This window comes from Danio aesculapii, chromosome 11 (assembly GCF_903798145.1).
Source record: "Danio aesculapii chromosome 11, fDanAes4.1, whole genome shotgun sequence".
NCBI lineage: Eukaryota > Metazoa > Chordata > Actinopteri > Cypriniformes > Danionidae > Danio > Danio aesculapii.
Genome location: NC_079445.1, coordinates 41,686,998 through 41,711,600, shown reverse-complemented (window position 1 = coordinate 41,711,600; position 24,603 = coordinate 41,686,998). Strand labels below are relative to the sequence as shown.

The 24,603-nt window shown below is 41.1% G+C and overlaps 1 protein-coding gene across 1 annotated transcript; it reads left to right on the top strand.

Annotated features, from left to right (window-relative positions):
* The first annotated feature begins 2,959 nt into the window (after nt 1-2,959).
* LOC130237565 (taste receptor type 1 member 3-like) lies at nt 2,960-24,578 on the top strand. Its single transcript, XM_056468547.1, is given in 9 exon segments — nt 2,960-3,159; nt 5,250-5,550; nt 7,293-7,649; nt 10,839-11,255; nt 18,331-18,522; nt 18,524-18,535; nt 18,654-18,774; nt 21,782-22,152; nt 23,940-24,578. Coding segments are annotated over 9 exon segments (2,538 nt in total). The 3' UTR covers nt 24,507-24,578.
* The last annotated feature ends 25 nt before the right edge of the window (nt 24,579-24,603 follow it).

Sequence of the window (24,603 nt, the reverse complement as noted above, 5' to 3'; positions counted from 1 at the left end):
TGTGATTCACAAGTGTTTAACGTTTACGGTTGTGAATTGCATTATTTACATTTACATTTAGTTATTTAGGAGACGCTTTTATCCAAAGCGACTTACAAATGAGGACAAGGAAGCAATTTACACAACTATAAGAGCAGCAGTGAACAAGTGCTATAGACAAGTTTCAGGTGTGTAAAGTCTAAGAAGCAAAGCAATAGTAAAGTTGTTGTTTTTTTTTTTTTTTTGAGAGAGAGAGTACAGTTAGTGGTATAGCCAGAGAGGCAGGTACAGATTAGGAAGGAAAGTGGAGACTAAATAGTTGAGTTTTTAGTCGTTTCTTGAAGACAGCAAGTGACTCTGCTGTTCTGATGTAGTTAGGGAGTTCATTCCACCAACTGGGCAGATTGAACGCGAGAGTTCGGGAAAGTGATTTCTTCCCTCTTGGGGATGGAACAAGGATGCGACGTTCATTCACAGAACGCAAGTTTCTGGAGGGCACATACATCTGCAGAAGTGAGAGCAGATACGAAGGAGCAAAGCCAGAGGTCGCTTTGTAAGCAAACATCAGAGCTTTGAATTTGATGCGAGCAGCAACTGGCAGCCAGTGCAAACGGGTGAGTAGCGGAGTGACATGTGCTCTTTTGGGTTCATCAAAGATCACTCCTGCTGCTGCGTTCTGAAGCAGCTGAAGAGGTTTGATAGAACTAGCTGGAAGCCCGGCTAGTAGAGAGTTGCAATAGTCCAGTTTGGAGAGAACAAGAGCTTGAACAATGAGTTGAGCTGTATGTTCAGATTATGGAATGTTGATCTCTGCTCTGTCGACTTTTGATGCTGAAAATTTAACTCAAGTTTAACAAAGTGACTTTTGTTGACATGTTTTAAATAATATAATGTCTAGGAAATAATATAGTGAGAAATAAGCCTGCATTTTATTACAAGGTTTTTGTACTGTAATATACAACACCAGCTCAGACAATATATCACTTTAAACTTTAAAAAATCTGAATAAAAGTCACTTTTTTGCACTTTTTCAAGGTTAAAAGTGAAGATCAAGGTTTCACAATGCAATTCAAAAGCATAAATAAATGGGGTGAAAAAAAACGAATCACAAAATACAAAAAACTGCTAATTTCACAGATATGTTTTTACAGTATAGGTCTACGATTTAAAATGTCTATAAAAAACAATATATAGAACAAGGCACTATATACTTTGTTTATATAAAAAACAAACTATAAGAAGACAGAAAGCAAAAGGAAGGATCAAAGCTTCAGTGGCAGATCGAAAGCAGGATAGATCTCTGTGTGCTTTTTTAGGTTGACGTCAAGATGTCCTAAAAGATTAAAAGACTTATGCTTTCATTCTAATCCTCATTTCCAATCTTCAGTACTTTTTTCTTCTTCTTTTTTTACCCTATTGATAGTGGCATGCAATGTTTAAGGCCAGTAGAACAAGTGAAAGACTAGAAATCATGCTTGTTTTATTTATATACAATGGAAATGTCTCCATCCAGTGGATCTCGAAGTTCACAGTGAATTAAATGTCATTTATAATGTACTTGAAGGCTGAAGTCAGACCTGCTCATGCGTTTCTACTGTGTTGGTAATAAAGTAATCTATTCAACATCTGGATTCAGTCTATTTAACTACAATACTCTGTTATGAGATTTAAAATAATAAAATAAAGATAAAGAAACCAATGAAAATGTGAGATGAAAATGCTCTGTGCCTGGCTTAAAATGTATGCAAAGCTCTTGTAAACGTGGCTGGGGTTCATTTTATCATCAGTCAAACTTTAATGCAAATGTCTGACCAGTAGATTTGACATTGTGCATCTGATGTTACATTTATGCAAATACATCAAGCACTGTGTTTAATGTCAAGTATATAAGTGTCTTAACATAACTATATTGCAAATATTCAATAACACCTTAATCAATTCAACATCTCTGATAATCATTCATTCATTCATTTTCCTGCAGCTTATTCGCTTTATTAACCTGGGGTCACCACAGCTTATCCAGCATATGCTTTACACAGCGGATGCCCTTCCGGCTGCAACACAGTACTGGGAAAACATCTCTGATATGTTTAACATAAATCTGACCATCTTTAATATGTTTAAATTAAATCTCTTATGATATTTTAAATGATTTGAACATTTTTATTTATCAAAACGTGCATAAATAGATTCTATTTTTACTGTGTGTATTTGTGCAAAAGGTCTATGATGACATGCTTCAATGTTTACTTCATTATTATTTAATTTTATTATGTAATTATTGAAATTTCCACAATTTCTGAATGCGAGCTGCCACATTTCCATTGTTTATTTAACATACAAGAACAATAGTTGGGGAAATATACTCTGTTTGATTAAAAAATGTTTTAGTTGTGTATTTTAAGTACATAGAAAACTTTTTACTCAATGCATAATAAGCATTTTAATCTTTTCTGGAAGTAGCTTTGCAATAAAAAGCAGCACAAATTAACCAAGTCTTCTAAAAACATGATAAAAAAATGCTACTTATTATGATTAATGATTAATAATAATTATTAAAATGATTAAAATAAAAAACAAATCTAAAAAAGCCAACAATCAACAAAAGAGCACACAAAGTGGACGCAGCTCCAGTAAACAGCCTCTTATACTTCAAAACTGAATGTAATTTAAAACTCACTTCAACACTGAGGTGAAACCAAAACATTTTCATGTAAAGCCCGAATGAATCTTGATGTAAACCCTTAATTTACATGCAAAGCACATAAAAAAAACGGATCGCAGGACAGTGGGGTGTGGCATTTTACTCATGTACGTGTTGTTTGACCATTTAACCTTCATAATCACTGGCCACCGGGTGAATCACAACACATCAAAACAAGCAGATCCTAGGAAATCTTCTAGTGAGGTCAGTGCAGCTATTTCACTTTTCGCATTCATTAATTTCCATGCTATAGTGATGAATCGTTCACCCTCCAGGATGAGGATCGAGTGGACTTTTCTGCTGCTCTGTGGCATTCTTGGGTCTGGACTCGGCGACAACCCATCATGGTTCAACAACATCACTACAAATTTTTTCAAATCTCCTGGAGATATTCTCATTGGAGGACTTTTCCCAATTAACCAACTCACGAGTGAACTGAGCCAACGTGTGAAGCCTGATGATCTTCAGTGTGACAGGTAAAATCTTGTAGAATGCACCATAAGACACACACTCTCCTCTCCCTATGCACCAGACACTTTCTTATAAACGCTCCATGTTTCTGGAAAAAACATGCAATTCTTAAGCTGGGTTCAACCCGAACTTGAAAAGCTGTGTCACTTGCGCTAGTTTACTCACAGGATGTTTTTCCCCTCAGGCAAATTTTTCACTTGAGCTCAATTATTAAAACTTGCACGGAGGACGAGATTAAGATCATGGCAAACACATCACGCATTTCGTACATTCGCCTATACAGCAATAATTTGCCTCTAATTGCACATTTGCATTGACTTTGTATTTATTTTACTCACATGAATACTTAATTCAGCATTTGGTGTGAACCCAGCATTAGTGTGCTTCAGGTGAGTGGGCTTGACAAATTAACTGTAGGTGACACACTCTCTCCTCTCCATATGCACCAGACACTTTCTTATCAACACTTCATGTTTCTGGAAAACATTGTGCAATTGTTAAGCTGGCTTTACACCAAACTCAAAGCACTATGTCACTTGCTCTAGTTTATTCACGGGATGTTTTCTATTATTAAAACTTGCAAGGTAGATGAGATTGAGGTAAATTCTGTGCACTTGGGGCAAAGACATTGTGCATTTTGCATCATTTGGGCAACGTGATAATAATTCGCCTCTACTTCCACATTTGCATTGAATTTGTATGTATTTTACTCACACAAATACTTAATTCCACATTTGGGGTGAACCCAGCATTAAGGCTGATATATACTTCTGCGTCGAGTGATCGCCGTGACCCACGGCGCTTTCCTTGCACGTAGTCAGTCATTTATACTTCTGCATGCTGTTTGTGTTGCTCTGCAATAACACTTCAGAAACACTAGCTGGCGGTGGGATTTTATGTTCCTCTGTGTCAAGTTTCTTTGTGTGTTTTGTTTTTTCTGAACGCTATCTTAAAGTACAAGTAGCTATAAGTCGCTTATTCAGAGGAAATCTAGTGAACATGCAACAACTGTAATCATAAGGTAAACACAAAACAAAAGTTTCCATCTAGAGACTTGACCAACCCAGGCTCATTCCGAAAACGTAGTCCCAAGGACGTTTCTGGAGACCGTGAATTATGTAGCCGGAGGTACGTATGGCTGCATTTCGTTTTTTAAGCGAAAGCTGCGGGGTGGTATGACGCCGTTCCTTTTAGCGCTCGCCGGCTGAACGCTTACCTTCGTGTGGAGGGCTTTCCCGCCAGTTAGCTCGTCCTGTGCGTTGGCGGACTCGAGACGCAGAGAGGAGCTGACCACAACGACGACGACCAGGTTTGAGTCCGAGGAAGAGCGGTTCCAGAAATCAGGTAAGACTAAAACAGAATCCAAGAAATAAAGCGAAGAGGTTCATAACAGGGTGAGAATGTGGTAAAATCAGACAACGTGGTTAAAAAAAATTATAAAAAATCAGACGAGGGCTTTTCTTTTTTCGGACGGCTTTTGTAAATTGTTGGTTGGGTTTAGGGCGGGCGGGTCAATTGGTAAAATTGGTCGGGTTCGGAGAAGAAAGAGGGTGGGTCGGCCAGCCGCCCAGTCAATCATTCAGCCAGTCGGACAGAAGGACGTTCGTTCGACAGCGGCCTCTGGTGGGTTCACGCGAGAACAGCGCGGGCGCGAATGGCACTCGCGGGGGACGTCTGAGAAGCCAAAAAGGCGCACACAGCCACAACCACCTATAGGAAACACTTTCCTTTTCGTATGCTCGAAGGGAGGGAAAAATGTTGAATTATGAAAAATAAATTCATTCAATAATTCAATTAAAACTAAACTAACTTATACTTGTCATAGCATTTATCTGCTGCTGCTCTCCGATGATTTGAAATGCTTTTTTTATCCTCACTTGTAAGTTGTTTTGGATAAATGCATCCGCTGAATGAGTAAATACAAGGGACGGCAAACATTCATTCATTCATTTTGGGGCTCGATACAGCGACCTACTTGCTGTTGAGGCGATTGTGCTACCCACTGCGATACCATGCTGCCCGGACGCCAAACATTTAATCTATTAAATTAATATTTTGCACCCTAAAATCATCTTTATTTGTTCTGTTTTGGCAGCATAAGCACATTTGGTCTGTCTCTGTCACTGGTGATGAAGTTCACTGTGGACGAGATCAACTCTAAAAAGAATATTCTCCCAGGGATCACTCTTGGATTTGAGAGTTATGACACCTGCATGCAGCCAGCTGTTATCATGAAGCCCGTCCTGCAGCTTCTCACACAGGAATCAACAGATGAATTGGACATTAATTGTAACTACACCAACTACAAGCCTCGGGTTATGGCTATCATAGGACCAGACAGCTCAGACGTGGTCCCAGATGCTGGCAAGTTGATTGGGTTTTTCTTGATGCCAATGGTGAGTATATGAAAGATGTTTAACCCTTTGTCAGGCAAACTTAAAATTGAAGGCAAAATTATTTTTTTTGCCTTCCTCCTGTGAAACTGTCGTTCTTTCTGAAATAGTAAATTTTTTAACAGTGCAATGACATTTTCACACCAATTCCTATTATATTTTTCCCTGAATAATTATTTCTTTTCCTTTAGTTTGGCTGGAACAAACACAGTTTTTAATTTTTTTTTAAATTATGTTTACGATCAAGGTGGTACAGTGGCTCAGTGGTTAGCACTGTCGCCTCACAGCAAAAAGGTCACTGGTTCAAGTCCCCACTGGGCCAGTTGGCATTTCTGTGTGAAGTTTGCATGTTCTCCCTATGTTCGCATGGGTTTCCTCTGGGTGCTCCGGTTTCCCCCACAGTTCAAACCTAAATTCAATGTAGGCTCATTCTGAAAACGTAGCCCTGTATACCTTTCTGGAGATCGTGAATTATGTAGCCAGAAGTACGTATGGCTGCATTTAATTTTTGAAATGAACGCTATGGGGCGGTATGACGCCATTCCATTTCACGCTTACCAGCTGACCGCTTACCGCCGTATGGACGGCTTTCCGGCTGCTACCAGTTTGTCTAGTTAGCTCACCATGTACGTCAGTGGACTTGAGACACAGATGACCACGATGATGGGGTTTGAGTCCGGTGAAGAATGGTCCCAGAAAACAGGTAAGACAAAGACAGAAGCCAAAAAATTAAATAAACAAGTAAATAACAGGGTAAGAATGTGGTAAAACGTGGTAAAAAATTAGACGAGCGCTTTTCTTTTTCTGAATTGCTTTTTAAATTTGTCGGTTAGGTTTGGGAAGTGGCTGGGCGGGTCAATCTGTGCCTTTTAAGATACTATTGATTGGGTTTAGGGAAGGGGGAGGGTGGGTCAGTCTATCGGTCAGTCAGTCAGTCAGTCAGTCAAACAGTCAGTCGACAGCGGCCTCTGGTGGATTTACGAGAGAACAGTAGGCACGAAGGGCACACGCAAGAGATATTTGAGATCTGAAAAAGCATACAAAGTGGCCTTATGTGGATTCCCGAAAACAAAAACTGCAAAAAAAACGTAGCTCCTGGGACGTATTTGACGGTCTACAGAAATGTATATAGAGGTACGTTTTCAGAACGAGCCTGGGTTGACTAAACTGGCCATAGTGACTGAGTGATTGAGTGTGTATGGGTGTTTCCCAGTACTGGGTTGCAGCTGGAAGGGCATTCGCTGCGTGAAACATATGTCAGAATAGTTGGTGGTTCATTCCCCTCTGGCAACCACTCATAAATAATGGACTAAGCCAAAGAGAAATGAATGTTTAGGATCAATATTATTACTACAAACCACTGTTTTCCAATGACTTGCCTAATTGACCTAACTTTAGTTAACCTAGTTAAGCATTTTAATTTAGTTTGCATTTTAAGCTAAATACAAGTGTCTTGCAAAATAATTAGTAAAATCATATCTACAGTAATCATGGCAAAGACCAAATTTATTAAAAGTATTAAATTTAAAAATGTGTTAAAACGTCTTCGCTTTTCTAAACACAGCCTGGGTTTCAACTTGCTTTCAACTTATGTGGGCTAATAATTTAGCTTTCAACTGTATACGGTAACAAATAACCTCATAAAGATTTGAAACCACATGAAGGTGAGTAAATGGGGTGAACTTTCTCTGTAAATGTCTGCTCTTTAATGGTCTTTGAATTGTTCTCTATTCACTCAATCTCAGATTAGCTACGGTGCCACCAGCGATGAGTTCAGTGACAAACAGACCTACCCGTCTTTCATGCGCACCGTCGCCAGCGATCAATGGCAGGTTGTGGCCATGATACAGCTTCTGAAACAGTTTGGGTGGAACTGGGTGTCAGTAATAGGTAGTGATGAAGAATATGGACAGATGGGTCAGCAGCAGTTCTCCAGCATGGCCAATGATGAGTCCATCTGCGTGGCCTATCAGGGTTTGATTCCCGTATACAGTGATCCAGGGCCAACAATACAAGACATGCTCAATCGGATTGTGGATGCTAAAGTGGGAGTGGTGGTGGTCTTCTCTATTCCCATCCCAGCCAAAGCCTTCTTCATAGAGGTGAAAAATAAATTGCAACTTTTCAAATTATGATCTTTTGATTGAGTTATAAAATAATGCTCTATTTAACATCCATTAAACTGGATGTTGCAAAAGCATCTTTCTTAAACTCTTGGATTTCCAAAAACTATGTTAACATGATACCAATAACAACTGCCGGTGTCATCAGTTAATGACCCATTGCTTACCTAGAGGACAGCCATCTGAGGATGTTACTCATTTAGCATTTATGTTGATATGTTGTGGTTATTCAAATATAATTCGCTTGTTGTTGTTGTTGCTGATGGAGGTCTGGACATATGTTTTGTAAAGTTTAAATAACTTGAGTACAGCTGTTTTTAAAATCATGTATCATGTGTGAGACTAATTTTACATAGAAAATCAATGAACAAAATGGTTTTGTTTGTTTTGGGTAGGGCTGCACGATATCAGAAAAATCGTGATATTGATAATCGTCACAGTGGCGCAGTGGGTAGCACGATCGCCTCACAGCAAGGAGGTCGCTGGTTTAAGCCACAGCTGAGTCAGCTGGCATTTTCTGTGTGGAGTTCGCATACTCTGCCCATGTTCGTGTGGGTTTCCTCCGGGTGCTCCGGTTTCTCCCACAGTCCAAACACATGCGCTATAGGTGAACTGAATAAGCTAAATTAGCCGTAGTTTATGTGTGTGAAAGAGTGTGTATGGGTGTTTCCCAGTGTTGGGTTGCAGCTGGAAGGGCAACCGCTGTGTAAAACATATGCTGGATAAATTGACGGTTCATTCCGTTGTGGCGACCACTGATTAATAAAGGGAGTAAGCCGAAAATAAAATAAATTAATGAATATATGGTGATATACAGTATCTATACTATTTCACCAGATGATTGAATAGCACTATTTGGAAAGAATTTATATAGTTATACTTACTCATAGGTTCAATTCTTCCTATTATCAAATCATTAAATATGACTATTGCTTCAATAAACTCCTAATTTGCTTTTTATTAATAGATATTAAGGTAGTTTAGGTATTGTGTTAGGGATATACAATGAGATCATGCAAAAAATGTAGTTTAAGTACTAATAATAAGCCAATATCTCAATAAGATGCATGCTAATAAGCAATTATTTAATAGTAAGAATTGGTCCCTAAAGTGTTATCAAATAAATGTTGATTGATTGGAATGATCTTGTAAGGGAGTGAATCATGCTTATAATAATAATAATAATAATAATAATAATAATAATAATAATAATAATAATAATAATAATAATAATAATAATGATAATAATAATAATAATAATAATAATAATAATAATAATAATGATAATAATAATAATAATAATAATAATAATAATAATAATAATAATGATAATAATAATAATAATAATAATTCCTTACATTTATATAGCGCTTTTCTCAGCACTAAAAGCGCTTTACACATTGGGGGGGAATCTTCTCATAGACCACCAATGTTGAGCATCCACCTGGATGACGCGACGGCAGCAATTTTGCACCAAACCGCACAGCACAGGAGAGGAGGAGAGGAGACAGAAACCAATTATGATAAGGGGATGGTTAGGAGGCCATGATGGACAGAGGCCAGTGGGCAAATTTGGTCAGGATGCCAGTGTTAAACCCCTACTCTTTTTCTGGGATTTTTAATGACCACAGAGAGTCAGGACATCGGTTTAACGTCTCATCCAAAAGACAGCACACACTGGGCAGTATAGAGTGCCCGTCACTATACTGGGGCATTAGGACCCACACAGACCACAGGTTGGGCACCCCCTGCTGGCCTCACTAACACCACTTCCAACAGCAACCTAGTTTTTCCATGTGGTCTCCCTTCCAGGTACTGACTGGGCGCAGCCCTGCTTAGCTTCAGTGGGCGACCATGTGAGAGTTGCAGAGAGCTAGTTGCCGGCTGTGCAATAAACAAACTACAAGCATAGATGAACGCAATAAAACAAAGATAAACGTGACATACAGTAAACAGTGCATGCTTTATGGTTTAGTATATTTAAATGTAAAAGAAATACACTGCAAATTCAACTCAACATACCATGCATATCTTGCGATGTGACTTTTGTGGATGCACACATTGCGATCTCGATGCTGAAGCAGCCCTAGTTTAGTTTTTTTTTTTTTTGTTTTTTTTTTTTTTTTGGGGGGGGGGTTACATTGAAATGTAAAATCACTTAGAAGTGTGAACCAAAAATGTATTTAAATTGAAGGCTCATAAAGAGTGGAAAACAGACACAAAACTATTACTGTAGTTAAACAGTAAAAGTAGCAAAATGTAGGAAAATTACTATAGCATTTTTAAGTAAGTAGAAAAGTAAAAGAGGTAGAATTGTCCATGCAAAGCTTGTAAATATGTAAATATGTATATGTATATGTAAAAAGCCACATTTCAAAACTGATAGGAAGCCAATGGAGAGCCTTAAAGGGATAGTACACCCAAAAATTAATATTGCCTCACTGTTTACTCTCCCTCTTTAAACATTTATCAGTTTCTGTCCTCCGTTGAAAACAAAGGAAGATATTTTGAAAAATGCTGGCTTTAAACTGTACTTTTAAATGTACCTTTAGACTTTCATAACAGGGAAAAGAAATCCTATGCATCATCAACCAGCATTCTTCAAAATAACTTATTTTGTGTTCAACAGAAGAAAGACACTTACTTCAACGATTGAAGGCTGAGTAAATGATTGCAATTTCATTTTGGGTCAAGCCGGTTTTTCCCACAGCCAAAAAAAAAAAGGTGAATTGCTATTGGTAAACTAAATTAGCCGTAGTGTGCATGTGTGTAAATGAGAGAGTGTATGGATGTTTCCCAGCCCTGGGGGTTCACCAGTTAGTATACTCTCAGTTTTGGTTGGTGGCTGGAAGGAGAAATCCACCACAAAAAAACATATTCTAGAGTAATTGTCGGTTCATTCCACTGTGGCGACCCCATTGAATCAGGGAATAAGCCAAAGGAAAAGTGAATTTAATTTTGGGGTGAACTATCCCTTTAAGCACAGTAGTAAGGTGTCAGAAGCCTTGCAGCTGCATGAAATCGATTTCAGTTTGTTCAAACTTGTGTACAGAACATTGAGAGCTTCATCTTTAAAATATTACCAAATAATATACATTTCCTCAGGCATAATAACTCTATGTGTAGCTTTGGTGATTAAAAATGCTCTCTTCACCACTATCCGACCAGGTAATCAAACGAAACATTACAGCAGTTTGGGTGGCGAGCACAGCATGGAGTCTGAACGATGGTGTATCCACCCTGCCGGGCATCAGTTCAATAGGCACTGTGCTGGCGTTTGCAGACATCACCAGACCTCTTGACCTCTTTACTCCCTACATCCGTGAGCTTTTCACCAAAATAGAGGAGATGGCGATCCCACAACAGCCAGATGCGGACATCTCGCCTCTGGATAACCCATGCCCAAGATGCAGCTATGTGAGCCGAGCCAACGTGAGCATGGTGGAGGTAGATCTCGTGCAGCGCTCTGCTTTCAGTGTGTATGCTGCCATCTACTGTGCTGCATATGCTCTGCATGACTTGCTTGGATGCAATGCAACCCGCTGTGCTAGAAATCCCAAGACTGACAATGTATATCCATGGCAGGTAATCACACAATAGCATTTCCTTCAGTAAATGTGTTTGTTTATTCATATGGAAATCTGATATATGCCCATGTATGACTTTATATTTAAAATTAAAGCTAATATATTTGAATATGCAGTTAAAATGTCAAAATGATGAGATTTTTCAACACATTTCTATACATAATAGAGTTAATAACTCATTTATAATAACTGATTTATTTTATCTTTCACCAGATGACAGTATATAATATATTACTAGATATTTTTAAGACACTAGTTTTCAACTTACAGTAACATTTAAAGGCTTAACTAGGTTAATTATGAAAGTAATTAATAAAGTCATTGTTTAACAGTGGTTTGTTCTGTAAACAATAAAAAAAAACATAATTCTAATAATATAGACCTTAAAATGGATTTTAAAAATTAAAAACTGCTTTTATTCTAGTCGAAATAAAACAATAAAGATTTTCTCCAGAAGAAAAAATATTATCAGAAATACTGTGGAAAATTCCTTGCTCTGTTAAACATCATTTGGGAAATATTTGAAAAAGAAAAACCTAATTCACGGAAGGGCGAATAATTCTGACTTTAACTGTGTATGTGCATATTTGTAATTCCAATGGTTGAAAAAAATATTTTTTTGTTGCATATATGGCATTTATTTATTATTTTACATGTGAAATCCAAACATGTACTCATACAGCATGTCATTGTACACGCAACTGCATGCACTGTAAAAAAAAAATCTTGTGCTATCTACTTCAAAAATAAATAATGGTGAAATATTACATGCATTACTTTTAAGTAGTTTTATGATTTTTTTGAGCATAAAACTAACTAACTACCTAACTAACTACTTAAATCATGTAAACATTACAAAACAATTTGCATTACAGATGATGATTTGAATATATTTATATGATTTAAATTATTTAATAACCAATGGCGTTGTTGAGACTTAAATGCAGATGTCTCAGTCAAAAACCACATAATTAAACCAATTCACTCAAAATAAACATTTTTCCTCAGATTTATTTGCTTAATTGGCTCCCTTAAATCAAATTATTGCCCCAGTTTGCTTAAAAAATGTGAAATGTATCTCTTAATTTTATTAGTGTAATGTTGTCAATATTTTATAATAGATGCAAAACAAATAAATATTTTTTAAAGAGAATATGCACATTTTTTTAATAAAATTACTAACCTCGAGTTTTTTCTTTTATATTGCCATATATCAGTTCCCCTTCATATGGGAACTTCAACGTGTGTCTGTTATTAAACAGACTTTTGGGAGTGCTTTAGACGACCAATCACATCTGAAGATAAGAAAACGGGCCAATGAAATGCCAATTGAATTGGCGGAGCTTAGCTCCACAGCTGAAACTGATGAGCCAATTAGGGCTATATCAGTCGGCTGCTGGAGCCAGCTCATCAGAATTGTTGCTTCAGACCCGATCTGAGACTGAAGAACCCTTCTGCTGAGCTGACTTCCAACATTGAAGAAAGCATTATTCTCACCAGTGCGAGGGAAGACGTTCTAGCGGCGGTCGAGCTGGGTTTCCCGTCCCCTTGGCGTTTCGCTGGTGACCTGAAAGAGCAGTTTTTTAAAAGAGCAGAATTCCCTAAGAGAGCACACGGTCGTGCAGCGCGTCTTTTTAAAGATGTCGTTTCGACCGTGCGTTTCTGGATGCGGTGGTTTCCTCTCCCCGGATGACAGGCACGAGTACTGCGTCACATGCTTGGGGGTCCAACATGTTGATGCGGTGCTCGCGGACAGTTCTTGCCCGCATTGCGATGGCTTGACTGTTGCGCAACTGAGGTCGCGGCGAGCTCTTTTATTAGGGCAAGTCACCCCTGCTGCTCCCCGCCAAGCGGTTAGCACTCGGGCAGGCCTGAGGGTTACAGTGGGGGCTAATCCGTCGCCTTCGGGCCCGCGGACCCCTCGCTCCTCGTCAGTGCGCTCTGTTTCTGCTTCGAGTGTTAGCGCTGGTCCATCCTCTGGGTTGGCCGCGCTCTCATTAGATGACACCGGGGACGTGATGTCCATCGCTGCATCGGAGGGCGGGCTGACATGCTCTGATGAAGATCCGGACCCCCTGCCACCCTCCGGGGTTATCAGTGAGGTTTCGGATCTGGAGTCGGACATGTTAGCCGTGTTATTCCGGGCTGCTTCGGCCGTGGGACTGGAGATGGCTTGTCCCCCAGAACCGCGGCCGGACCGCTTAGATGGGTGTTACGTGGGGGTGAAGAAGGCGAAGCCTTTTAGACCCCCCGTCCCCTTCTTCCCGGAGGTACACAGAGAGCTCACGCAGGCATGGAGGGCACCTTTTTCTGCCCGGTCCTCGTGCGCTCCCGCTCTCACCTCCCTCGATGACGGAGCGGCCAGGGGTTATGAGGCGATTCCCCAGGCGGAGCGTGCTCTGTCCGCAGAGCTGCTCCACTCGGAGAGGTCCGCCCTCACTCCCTTCCAAAGCGTGCAGGTTATCTGAGTCTCTCACGGCCAGAGCCTGCACTGCTGCGGGCCAGGCCACCTCCGCTCTGCACGCTATGGCCACCTATCAACGCTACCAAGCCGAGAAGCTGGCCAAGATGCAGGAGGGCGGTTCTCCCCCAGGCTTGCTGCATGAGCTCCGCACGGCAACCGATTATGCTCTCATGACTATTAAATCGGCTGCTCGTGCCCTGGGGAAGACGATGGCCACATTAGTGGTCCAGGAATGCCACCCCTGGCTGAGCTTGGCTATATGAGAGACGTTGACAAAGCTTGCTTTCTTAACGCTCCCGTATCCCAGGCTGGCCTTTTCGGCGACACCGTCGGGGAGTTTCACCCAGGAATTCTCCGCGGTGAAAAGCAGTCCAAGGCGAGGGTGAGGTCATCTATCAGCGGGCTCGAAAAACTGCTCCTCCCGCTGCCCCTTCCGCTGCGGTTGCTCTTCGCGAGGGCGTCCACCCCGCGGCTTCATCTGCTCCGCTTTCGCTGCCCGCTCCGGCCAGGCGGCAATGCCGAGCCCTCCCGCGGGACTGCAACGCCCCCGCCCCAGGGCGCCGCTAAGTCCAGTAAACGGACCGCGAAGCGTTCCTGGGACGGGCCATTCGGAAAAGAGGGGACCTGCTCTTTCCTCGGTGGGGGGCCGAGGATTATTAAATCAGTCCACAACGACTTTAAACTCCTCGCTGCCGGCCCCTGGGCTGGCGGCAACCAAATTTCCAAAAGAGCAGTTTCCTCTCTCTCCGGATGCGCGAGCCCGAGTACTGCCAGTCTGGGACGCTCCGCCTTTCAGCTCGCAGCACCGGGACCCTTCGCCTCAGGCCCTCAGAGTGCAGCAGGACGGACTCCTTTCTCTCACTCTGGCCTCACCGCGGGATCCAGGGAGGAAGGTAAGAGAAATTCTCTTATTTTCAGCTCTTCCCCGGGACGCACCGCTTCCCGGGATGAGCACTCCCATCCCGAGCTGCCCCTCCGCTGGCACGTCAGTGATCGCTCCGATGGTGCCATTAGCGCGCGCTCTGCCAGCCTGGTTAGCGCTGCCCAGCGCATCGCGGTGGCTCATACGGACGGTCAGACTCGGCTATGCGATTCAGTTCGCTATTCGCCCTCCCAAGTTCACGGGTGTCCTTTTCACGAGGGTGATCCCCGTGAGCGCCCCTGTCTTGCGAGAGGAGATTGCGGTCCCTCCTGGCGAAGGACGCAGTCGAGCAGGTCCCTCCAGCCGAGATGGAGTCCGGGTTCTACAGCCCGTATTTCCTCGTGCCCAAAAAAGAGCGGGGGGTTAAGACCAATCCTAGATCTGCGCAGACTGAACTGTCATTTACACTAAATGCTTTCAGAATGCTTACGCAGAAACGCTTGCTTCAGAGCGTCCGTCCACAAGATTGGTCTGCAGCCATAGACCTGAAGGACGCGTATTTTCATGTCTCTATTCTTCCACGCCACCGCCCTTTTCTCCGGTTTGCGTTCGAAGGACGAGCGTGGCAGTACAAAGTCCTCCCCTTCGGGCTCTCTCTGTCTCCGCGGGTTTTTCACCAAGCTCGCGGAGGGTGCTCTGCGCCACTGCGGCTTGCGGGCATCCACACACTCAACTATCTCGATGACTGGCTCATTTTAGCCTCCTCTCGCGATCAGTTGATTATGCACAGAGTCAAAGTGCTTCGGCACCTCGACCAGTTGGGGTTTCAGGTCAACCGAGAGAAGAGCAAACTTTGCCCTGTGCAGAGGATCTCTTACCTCGGGCTGGAGCTGGATTCGGTTGCTATGGTTGCGCGCCTCTCCGAGGAGCGCGCCAGGCTAATGCTTTCCTGTGTAACGAGCTCCACAGGAAAATAGTGGTCCCACTGAAATGTTTTCAGAGGCTCCTGGGGCATATGGCATCCGCAGCCGCGGTCTCGCCGCTCGGTTTGCTTCATATGAGACCACTTCAGCGTTGGCTTCGCGATCGAGTCCCCAGACGGGCATGGCGCGCGGGTACGCACCGGGTGAACATCACTCTGCTGTGTCTCCGCACCCTCAGCCCCTGGACGGATCTGGCTTTTCTACGGGCCGGAGTGCCCCTAGGGCTAGTATCCAGGCATGTTGTCGTAATGACACATGCCTCCAGCACGGGCTGGGGGGCCGTGTGCAACGAGCATGCAGCCGCGGGTTCGTGGTCCGGACCCCGCCTGCATTGGCATATCAACTGCCTGGAGCTGTTGGCAGTGTATCTGGCTCTCCGCCGCTTTTTTCCGGTGTTGGAGCAGAAACACATGCTGGTCAGTGCAAAGTCAGGGAGGACGAGGAGCAGGTCTTGTTTGTTGCGCCCCTCTGGCCCAACCAGACCTGGGTTTCGGAGCTCACACTCCTCGCGGCGGCCCCTCCTTGGCGCATTCCCCTAAGGGAGGACCTCCTCTCTCAGGGACGGGGCACCATCTGGCACCCACGCCCAGATCTCTGGAACCTCCACGTGTGGTCCATAGACGGAGCGCGGAGGACTTTGGTGACTTACCGCCCGCGGTACTTAACACCATCACTCAGGCTAGAGCACCCTCTACGAGGCATGCCTACGCCCTGAAGTGGAGTCTATTCTCTGAGTGGTGCGCTTCTCCCCCGAGAAGACCCCCGAACTTGCCAGATTAGCATTGTGTTATCCTTCCTTCAGGATAAGCTGGAGCGTAGGCTGTCACCCTCCACACTGAAGGTTACGTGGCGGCATCTCCGCTCATCATGACGCGGTGGATGGCAACACGCTCGGGAAGCATGATCTAATCATCCGATTCCTCAGAGGCGCGCGGCGATTAAATCCATCCCGCCCCCCCTCTCATGCCCTCTTGGATCTCTCCTTAGTCCTGGTGGCTGCAGAGAGATCTGTTTTAGCCACTCGATTCTGTATTCTGTCATTATGACAGCTCTGCTGATCGCTTTGGCGCCATTCAAGAGAGTTGGGGATCTGGAGGCATTTTCGGTCAGCGAATCGTGCCTTGAATTCGGGCCGGGTTACTCTCACGTTGTCCTGAGACCCCGACCTGGCTATGTGCCCAAGGTTCCTACCACCCCATTTATAGATCAGGTGGTGAACCTGCAAGCGCTGCCTGCGGAGGAGGCAGGCTCAGCCCACTCACTGCTTTGTCCCGTTCGCGCTTTGCGCCTTTACGTGGAACGAACGCAAAATGTAAGATCATGTGAACAGCTCTTATCTGTTATGGTGGCCGGCAGAAGGGAAGTGCCGTGTCAAAACAGAGGTTGGCCCACTGGTTAGTTGATGCCATCGCCCTCGCTTATCAATGCCAGGGCGAGCCGCGCCCTTCCTAACATGAGAGCGCACTCCACTAGAGGTGTCGCTTCCTCATTGGCGTTAGCACGCGGCGCCTCTCTCACAGATATCTGCAGAGCTGCGGGTTGGGCGACACCTAACACATTTGCGAGGTTGTATAACCTCCGAGTGGAGCAGTTTTTCTCCCGGTTATTGGGAAATCCCAATCAATCGGGGGAGAATTAAGCTCGGTGTCACAAACGCTTGCTGCGCCAGGCTCCCTAACCGGAGATGCGTGCGCTTTTGCCTATTCTACTAGTAAGTTTCCCTTCCCAGGCGAACCCTAGAGAATTCCTCGAGGCCCCCAGCATCGACTCAGCGGAGGAGTCGAGTGCATGGCTCAGTGTGCGGTTGGTATGCCCATTAGGTCTACACGCATATTGAGGATCGGTGCCAGCTATGTGCATCCCCATTTGGTGATGTCATATGCATTATTACCACGGTGTGTTCCCCCTTATTAGGCGGTCCCGTGTCTTCCCTAAACCGCTAACCAGCTTATCATATGTAGCACTCCCCCTCATTAGGGCTAGTCCATATGTCTCCTTACCATCAGGTATCCCTTTTAGGGTAGCAGGTGGTCTCCGCTGCGTCCTCCCCCTTCGGGGACTGGCACGCTTTCCCAACGTACTGTCGTATTTCCAAAATCCCTAGTCTATATTAGCTAGGTAAAAGCACACTTACGACCCCTGATTTAAAACTTTTATTCCCATGTAATGGTAATATGTTGGGCCTAGGGGACGTTGGAAGGTTGCGCTCTTGGTGATGTCAGTGCGCTCACGCTTTGGCTTGGCAAACTACACATCAGGGACGCGACAGGCTTAGCTGCTGTGGCGCTTTCCATACAGTCTCCAAAAGTCTGTTTAATAACAGACACACGTTGAAGTTCCCATATGAAGGGGAACGTCCTGGTTACGTACGTAACCCACGTTCCCCGAATAGGGAACGGAGACGTGTGTCTCCACTGCCACAGCACCTGAGTCTCCAGCTGGGAGCTGAGCGATCGGCTCTTCAGCAGGCAAATTCTGATGAGCTGGCTCCAGCAGCCGACTGATATAGCCCTAATTGGCTCATCAGTTTCAGCTGTGGAGCTAAGCTCCGCCAATTCAATTGGCATTTCATTGGCCCGTTTTCTTATCTTCAGATGTGATTGGTCGTCTAAAGCACTCCCAAAAGTCTGTTTAATAACAGACACACGTCTCCGTTCCCTATTCGGGGAACGTGGGTTACGTACGTAACCAGGACGATTTCTATAGTATAGATTACAAGACTGACAGTACTAACAGAGCAGTACATGATCTGTATTTCCTACAGCTGTTACGGAAACTCCAAAAACTATCTTTAAATCTTGAGGGGGTCAATATTCAGTTTGATGATGAGGGCAATCCAAACTTTGGCTACGATTTCATGCAGTGGATCTTTAATGACACCACCGTGACCTTTGATGTAATTGGATACTTTTATCAGAACCTTACCATTGAAAGCAATGCTATAAAATGGCACACCGAAAAATGGACAGGTACGCTAAACACTAAAGCACTATTTACGCTGAGATGCTTGTATTTTAATTTTAAATGCTCGATATTAGCTTGGTTTCCTATTAAGGAATATGTTTTGACAAATGGTCTCTGTAACAGGTGCCAATGTCCACCTGCTCCTCAGACTGTGGGATGGGACAGGTGCGCAGAGTTAAAGGTTTTCATTCCTGCTGTTTTGACTGCATTGACTGCTTGGAGGGAACGTTCCTAAACAACACAGGTGAGCAGCTAAGAGGGCCAGAAATTAGCTTTCCATTATGGGTCAAAATTGGTCAATGGACCCTTTTCACAAGACTGTTTATGACAAGTTTAATGGTCATCAGCATCTTAAATCCTTGAAAGTTTTTAATATTGTGAATTTTTTTAAAACGTATGAACATTTATATGTATTTATGTATTATATAATCTTTGCATCAAATTACAAAAACTTATTTACCACTTAGGTGAGGTGTTTATAATGCAGCGTCTATGGGGGCGAGACAGTACATTTTTTTTATTTTTTTTTTTTTTTAACAATGTATTTATTGGTTTTGATTATGCAAGACAGGTAACAAAAAAAAACACAATTCCATTTCGTCGCGATTATTTCCCACCCCAACAAAAGAACATCACTATCTTCTCCCCTATAGAATTACACAGAATTCTCTTACAAGAGAAAAATGTTATTGCAAAACAAATATTGTTAGGTACCCAAAAACCATGTATACATTGCTGTATTTTACACATAACTCACATTATCCAACAAACCAAAACACACATAAAAAATAAATTAAAAAGCACTATACTTAGTTAGACCTCTTGTAATAAATGACCAATATTATTGTTGTCAATGTAGTAATTAAACGGCTTCCATATTTCTTCATATACATCCATTTTGTTTTTAATAAAATATGTTACTTTTTCCATGGCCATACATTGTGCCATGGCATTAATCCAAGTTCCAACAGATGGTGGATCAGGCCTTTCCAGCTAAGAGCTATCATTCTTTTAGCTTGTAAGAGACAGTAAATTTGACATTATTCTCTCTTCAGGCTGCCGTTATCAGTCTCACACTATTTTTGTCCTATTTCAGAAAGTCTTGAAAACACCATTGTAGAGTTTTTCTTTTATTATTTCAGCAAATAAGATTGTAAATGATTTGCTCTACTCTCCCAAGTTACTTAACTATGATGACTTCCGCTACTGAGAAACCCGGAAATCTTAAGGGGCCATGGGAAACTAAAGGGATAGTTTACCAAAAAACATGTACTCACTGTCGACTTGTTTTTAAACCTGTTTAAGTTTCCTCATCTGTTGAACACTGTTTGAAAAGAAGATATTTTGAAGAGAGTTTGAAACCGTTAGCTATTGAATTCAGTAGTGTTTTATTTTTTCCTGGCTATCGATTTCCAGCATTCTTCAAATTAACTTAATTTCCAACTTGGAAAAGAAACTCATCAAGCTTTAGAACCACTTAAAGGTGAGTGAATAATGAGTAAACTTTCATTTTGGGTGAACTATTGCTTTAACATTGTCATTTAGCAGCACATTTATCCAAAGCAAATATAAAGGAAGGTATCGAGCCACAAGTCACAAGAATTGCTACTAATAATTACCAATAATCTATTTAGAATGATAATTGCATTGTTGCAACACAGGTTCATTGTTGATACGTACCCCTGTCTACATTTCTGGAGAGCACGAATTATGTAGCCAGAGGTACGTCAGGCTATTTCATATGTAAAATGAGCACAACAGTTTTTCTAGAGTGCTTTTGAAAACACTATGGGTTGGGTTTATGGAAGGGGGAAAGTGGGTGGGTCAGTCGGTCGGTCGGTCAGTCAGTCAGTCAGTCAGTCGACAGCAAGCTGCCCTGGTTGCCTGAAGTGTATATTGCGCCCTCTGATGGATTTACGTGGAAGACAACCCGCGAGAGAAATTTGAGATTATCAAAAAGCTTAGACAGCGGCCTCTGGTGGATTTGCAAAAACAAAAACTGCAAGCAGATGTACCTCTAGTTACGTATTTCGATGTCCCTAGAAATCTAGACCTGGGTACATATCCGCAGCGAGCCTGGGTTGGCATTATGCTATATGAGTCAAAAAAAAATTTTAATATTCTACATAAAGATCCCAATCATTTATGCTCCATTAACTGAAGACAACCTAAATTTTCAAGTTACTTTAAACAATCCTAAATGCTTTGAAATATTTGCTCTGACTGTAATTGCTTTATCACATGCCATGTGAGACACAATGTTAAAAAAATCCATAAAATGTACAGTAAAAAAATGGCAACTGTGGTTTCCAGTATTTTACCATTAAAAGTATGATACAAAAACATTAAAAAATACATTTTATATTTTTACGGTAAACTACTGTATTTCATAAACTTATATTGCACCTATGTCTGAAGTATGTCTTTAATTAAATAATTAAAGCTAATTAAAGTAATTAAATAAACATTATTTATCAGCATTTGATGCAACACAAAACTCTAATCTATATAACTGAGGCAAAAACTAAAGTAATGTCAACATAGTATAAATAAAGTGAAGTGTCATGCAAGGAAATCTGTAAAAGTCTATTTAATTTCAAAGTAATTCATCATATTTTAAGGAAACTTAAAGTAACCAGGGTTTAAATTTTTTCCTTTACACATTTACATTTTTTTACTGTTGAAATTAAAGGTTCAGTGAAATTAAAATAACGTTTTTAGATGTTAGTATCACTATGTTAGTCTTTAAGGATATCTATATGCTAGTGTGGTACAAAACAATCACAAAATTCGCATCTAGGACATATAAAACCGATACAAGCATGTAACGCTTGTAATTTGTCACTTTGTCTAAATGGTCCAACTTTTTTTTCATGTCACTTCACACTTCAGTTTCTCATCAAATCTTGACCAATCAAATGCTCTCTAGTATCTCACACGCCCCGCCCCCTTCAAGACACTTCTTTGCTTTTCATTTGATGCACTTGAGCTCAACCACTCTCACTGGCAGAGCTGTGATAAAAACTAAATTCTATTAGCTGTTTTTCTTAAAGGGGAGGAGCTACTATATGTCCCGCCCTCTCTACTTTTTTCAGTAGAGACTGCGTCAAAGGGGAAAAAAAAATGAACATTTCAAAGCACTTCACAAGACCCTTAAGCAATGTTTCACAGTCTAGTAAAAAGATCATGAGCATTTTAAGCTCTTCGCTATCTGATGCTAACTAAACTTTATCTTCTTTTCCTTTTGGAAGATGACATTCAATGTAAATCATGTCCCAATGGCCAGTGGTCCACTCTAAGAAGTACAAGCTGTGTCTATCCCATCTATACCTACTTGGCCTGGACCAACTATGAGTCAATCGGAGTCATTCTGGGAGGAATTGTAGTGCTAGTATCACATGTGTGGGTAGGGGCTCTATTTTTCAAGCACAGAGGAACTCCACTGGTGAAAACTGCAGGTGGATCACTGTGCGGTCTTACCTTGCTGAGCCTTGCAGGAGGATGCATAAGTCTGGTGCTGTTCCTGGGTCAGCCGGGAGACACCGTCTGCCGCCTGCAGGAGCCACTAAATGCCTTTTTTCCCACCGTCGCCCTTTCAGTCATTCTGTCCAGTTCCCTTCAGGTAATCTTTAAAAAAAAAGGTAAAGAAAAATGAAATGCCTGGTAAAATAAATGTAAAAATAATTGAAATATATATAATTATTTGTTTTTATAGTTTTACAACATAGTAATTTTAGCTAAATGATGAATATCAAAATACTGAGATTTAACATAGGACTGAATAATAATAATTTAAATCACAATATGTGTTAATGCTATAGTTAGTGCAATAATTAATTAATTAATTAATTTATTTACTGGTTTGTATTTTGTTTTCAAGCCACCAAAAAAAGCTTAATAATATCTTTTAAAAAGTATCAAGTAAAAATTGTTTGTATATGTATATATATAATAAAATAATATTCATATTGTTAAAATATTTTATTAAATATTTGAATTATTTACAATAGTAACAGCATTATTTTAAGATATCTAATTAAAATAAATAAAATATATTATTTCATAAGATTCCATTATTATAATTTTTACATAGTCTTGAGTAATATAGTTGAATAATGAAAATAAAAACATTATTCAACATAGGGATAAACTGAACTGATTAAAATCAATATCACAATATGTGTTTATGCATTAGTTAGACTGTAAAGAATGCAGTTTTATTTATTTATTGTTTATTTATTATTTATTTATTTATTTACTGGTTGTATTTTGTTTTCAAGCCACCAAAAAAAGCTTAATAATTTATTATTTTTAATTTATAATTTAAAATAAATATTAGTATTGTAAACTTTAGTATATAGCAAAAAATATTCATATTGTTAAAAAATATATGTTTTATTAAAGACTTGAATTTATTTACAACAGTAACGTATTGCAAGATATGTCTTATTAATTTTTTGTAATTAATAATAATCACTATAAAAATCATATTTTTGTCACAAAGCAGTAGAAATGTTGCCAAATAAATATTTTAAAACATTTGACTTCATGGTTAGTAAAAGAGATCTGGTTCTTAAAATGTTATGTACTATGTTTAACATTCAAAAAAATACTATTATTAATATTATTTAAAGATTAATATTGTTTGAATATTCATATTTAGATAATTATTATTAATTAATTAATTTTAATATGAATGTATTTATTAAACATATAATAATTCATTTATTTTCCTTCGGCTTAGTGCCTTATTTATTAGGGGTCACCACAGCAGAATGAACCGCCAACTTATCCAGCAAATGTTTTACACAGCATATGTTTTAAAACACCATACACCCATTCACACACACACACTCATACACTACAGCCAATTTAGGTCATCCTGTTCACCTATGGTGCATGTGTTTGGACTGTGGGGGAAACCGGAGCACTCGAAGGGAACCCACGCCAACACGGGCAGAACATGCAAACTTCACACAGAAATGTCAACTGATCCAGCCAGGACTCGAACCAGCGACCCTCTTGCTGTGAGGCCACAGTGCTAACCACTGAGCCACCATGCCACAAATGTTTATTTATTTAAATATTAGAATAACTACTTCTGTCCAGACACAGCATTTGAAGTCTTTTTTTTACTTTTTTGTCACAAAATGTCTCTGAAAAATAAATTGTGATCTGTTTTTTTCTAATATTGAGAGGCATTAATTTAATGTCCAACAAATGTACTGGTTAACAATAATAATAATAAAAAAATCACCATAATGTGAGCCTCCACTTAAAGTTCAGTGTAAAATCTGCATCCTGAATCCTGAAATAAAGCCAAACAGAAGCCCTGGACTATTAAAACAAAAAAGTGAGTGATTTTTGTTTCACAGATAGTCTTATTTACTGCTTTATTTTACTTTACAGATTGTGTGCGTCACAGAGTTCCCTGAAAAGTCTTCCGAACACCTAGAGAACCTACGAGGACGAGGAAGCTGGTTTGTCATTCTGGGATGTTGCGGGCTGCAAGCAGGACTGTGTGGCTGGTACGGCCTAGAAGGCCCCTCCCTGACCCAATACGTCGCCAGTTTGGATGTGACTTACGTGAAAACGTTTCTGCGCTGCCCAGTGGAGCCAATGTTAAACTTCGGCCTGATGCTCGGTTTTAATGTTATCCTGGCTCTGATGTCATTCATGTCCACCTTCATGGCTCTAAAGCCGCCTGGACAGTACAACTTAGCCAGAGACATCACCATCTCCACCTTGAGTTACTGCGTCATGTGGGTGATGTTCATCCCCATTTACACCAGTCTAAATGATAAAGATAAGTCCCTTGCTCAAGTAGGAGTTAGTTTACTCAGTAATATGGGGTTGGTTGCGGCCTATTTCTTCCCTAAATGCCACCTGCTGGTCAAACAACCGGAACTCAACACAGATGATCACTTTCGTACATTTATAGAAGGAGTCCCACCGACACCACCTGAAGAAAGCTAAAAAAAATAATAAAATCTGCTTATTAATTATTATTATTATTATTACTACTACTATTAGGCTATATGAAATACTGAATTCGGATTGGTTGGTGGTTATA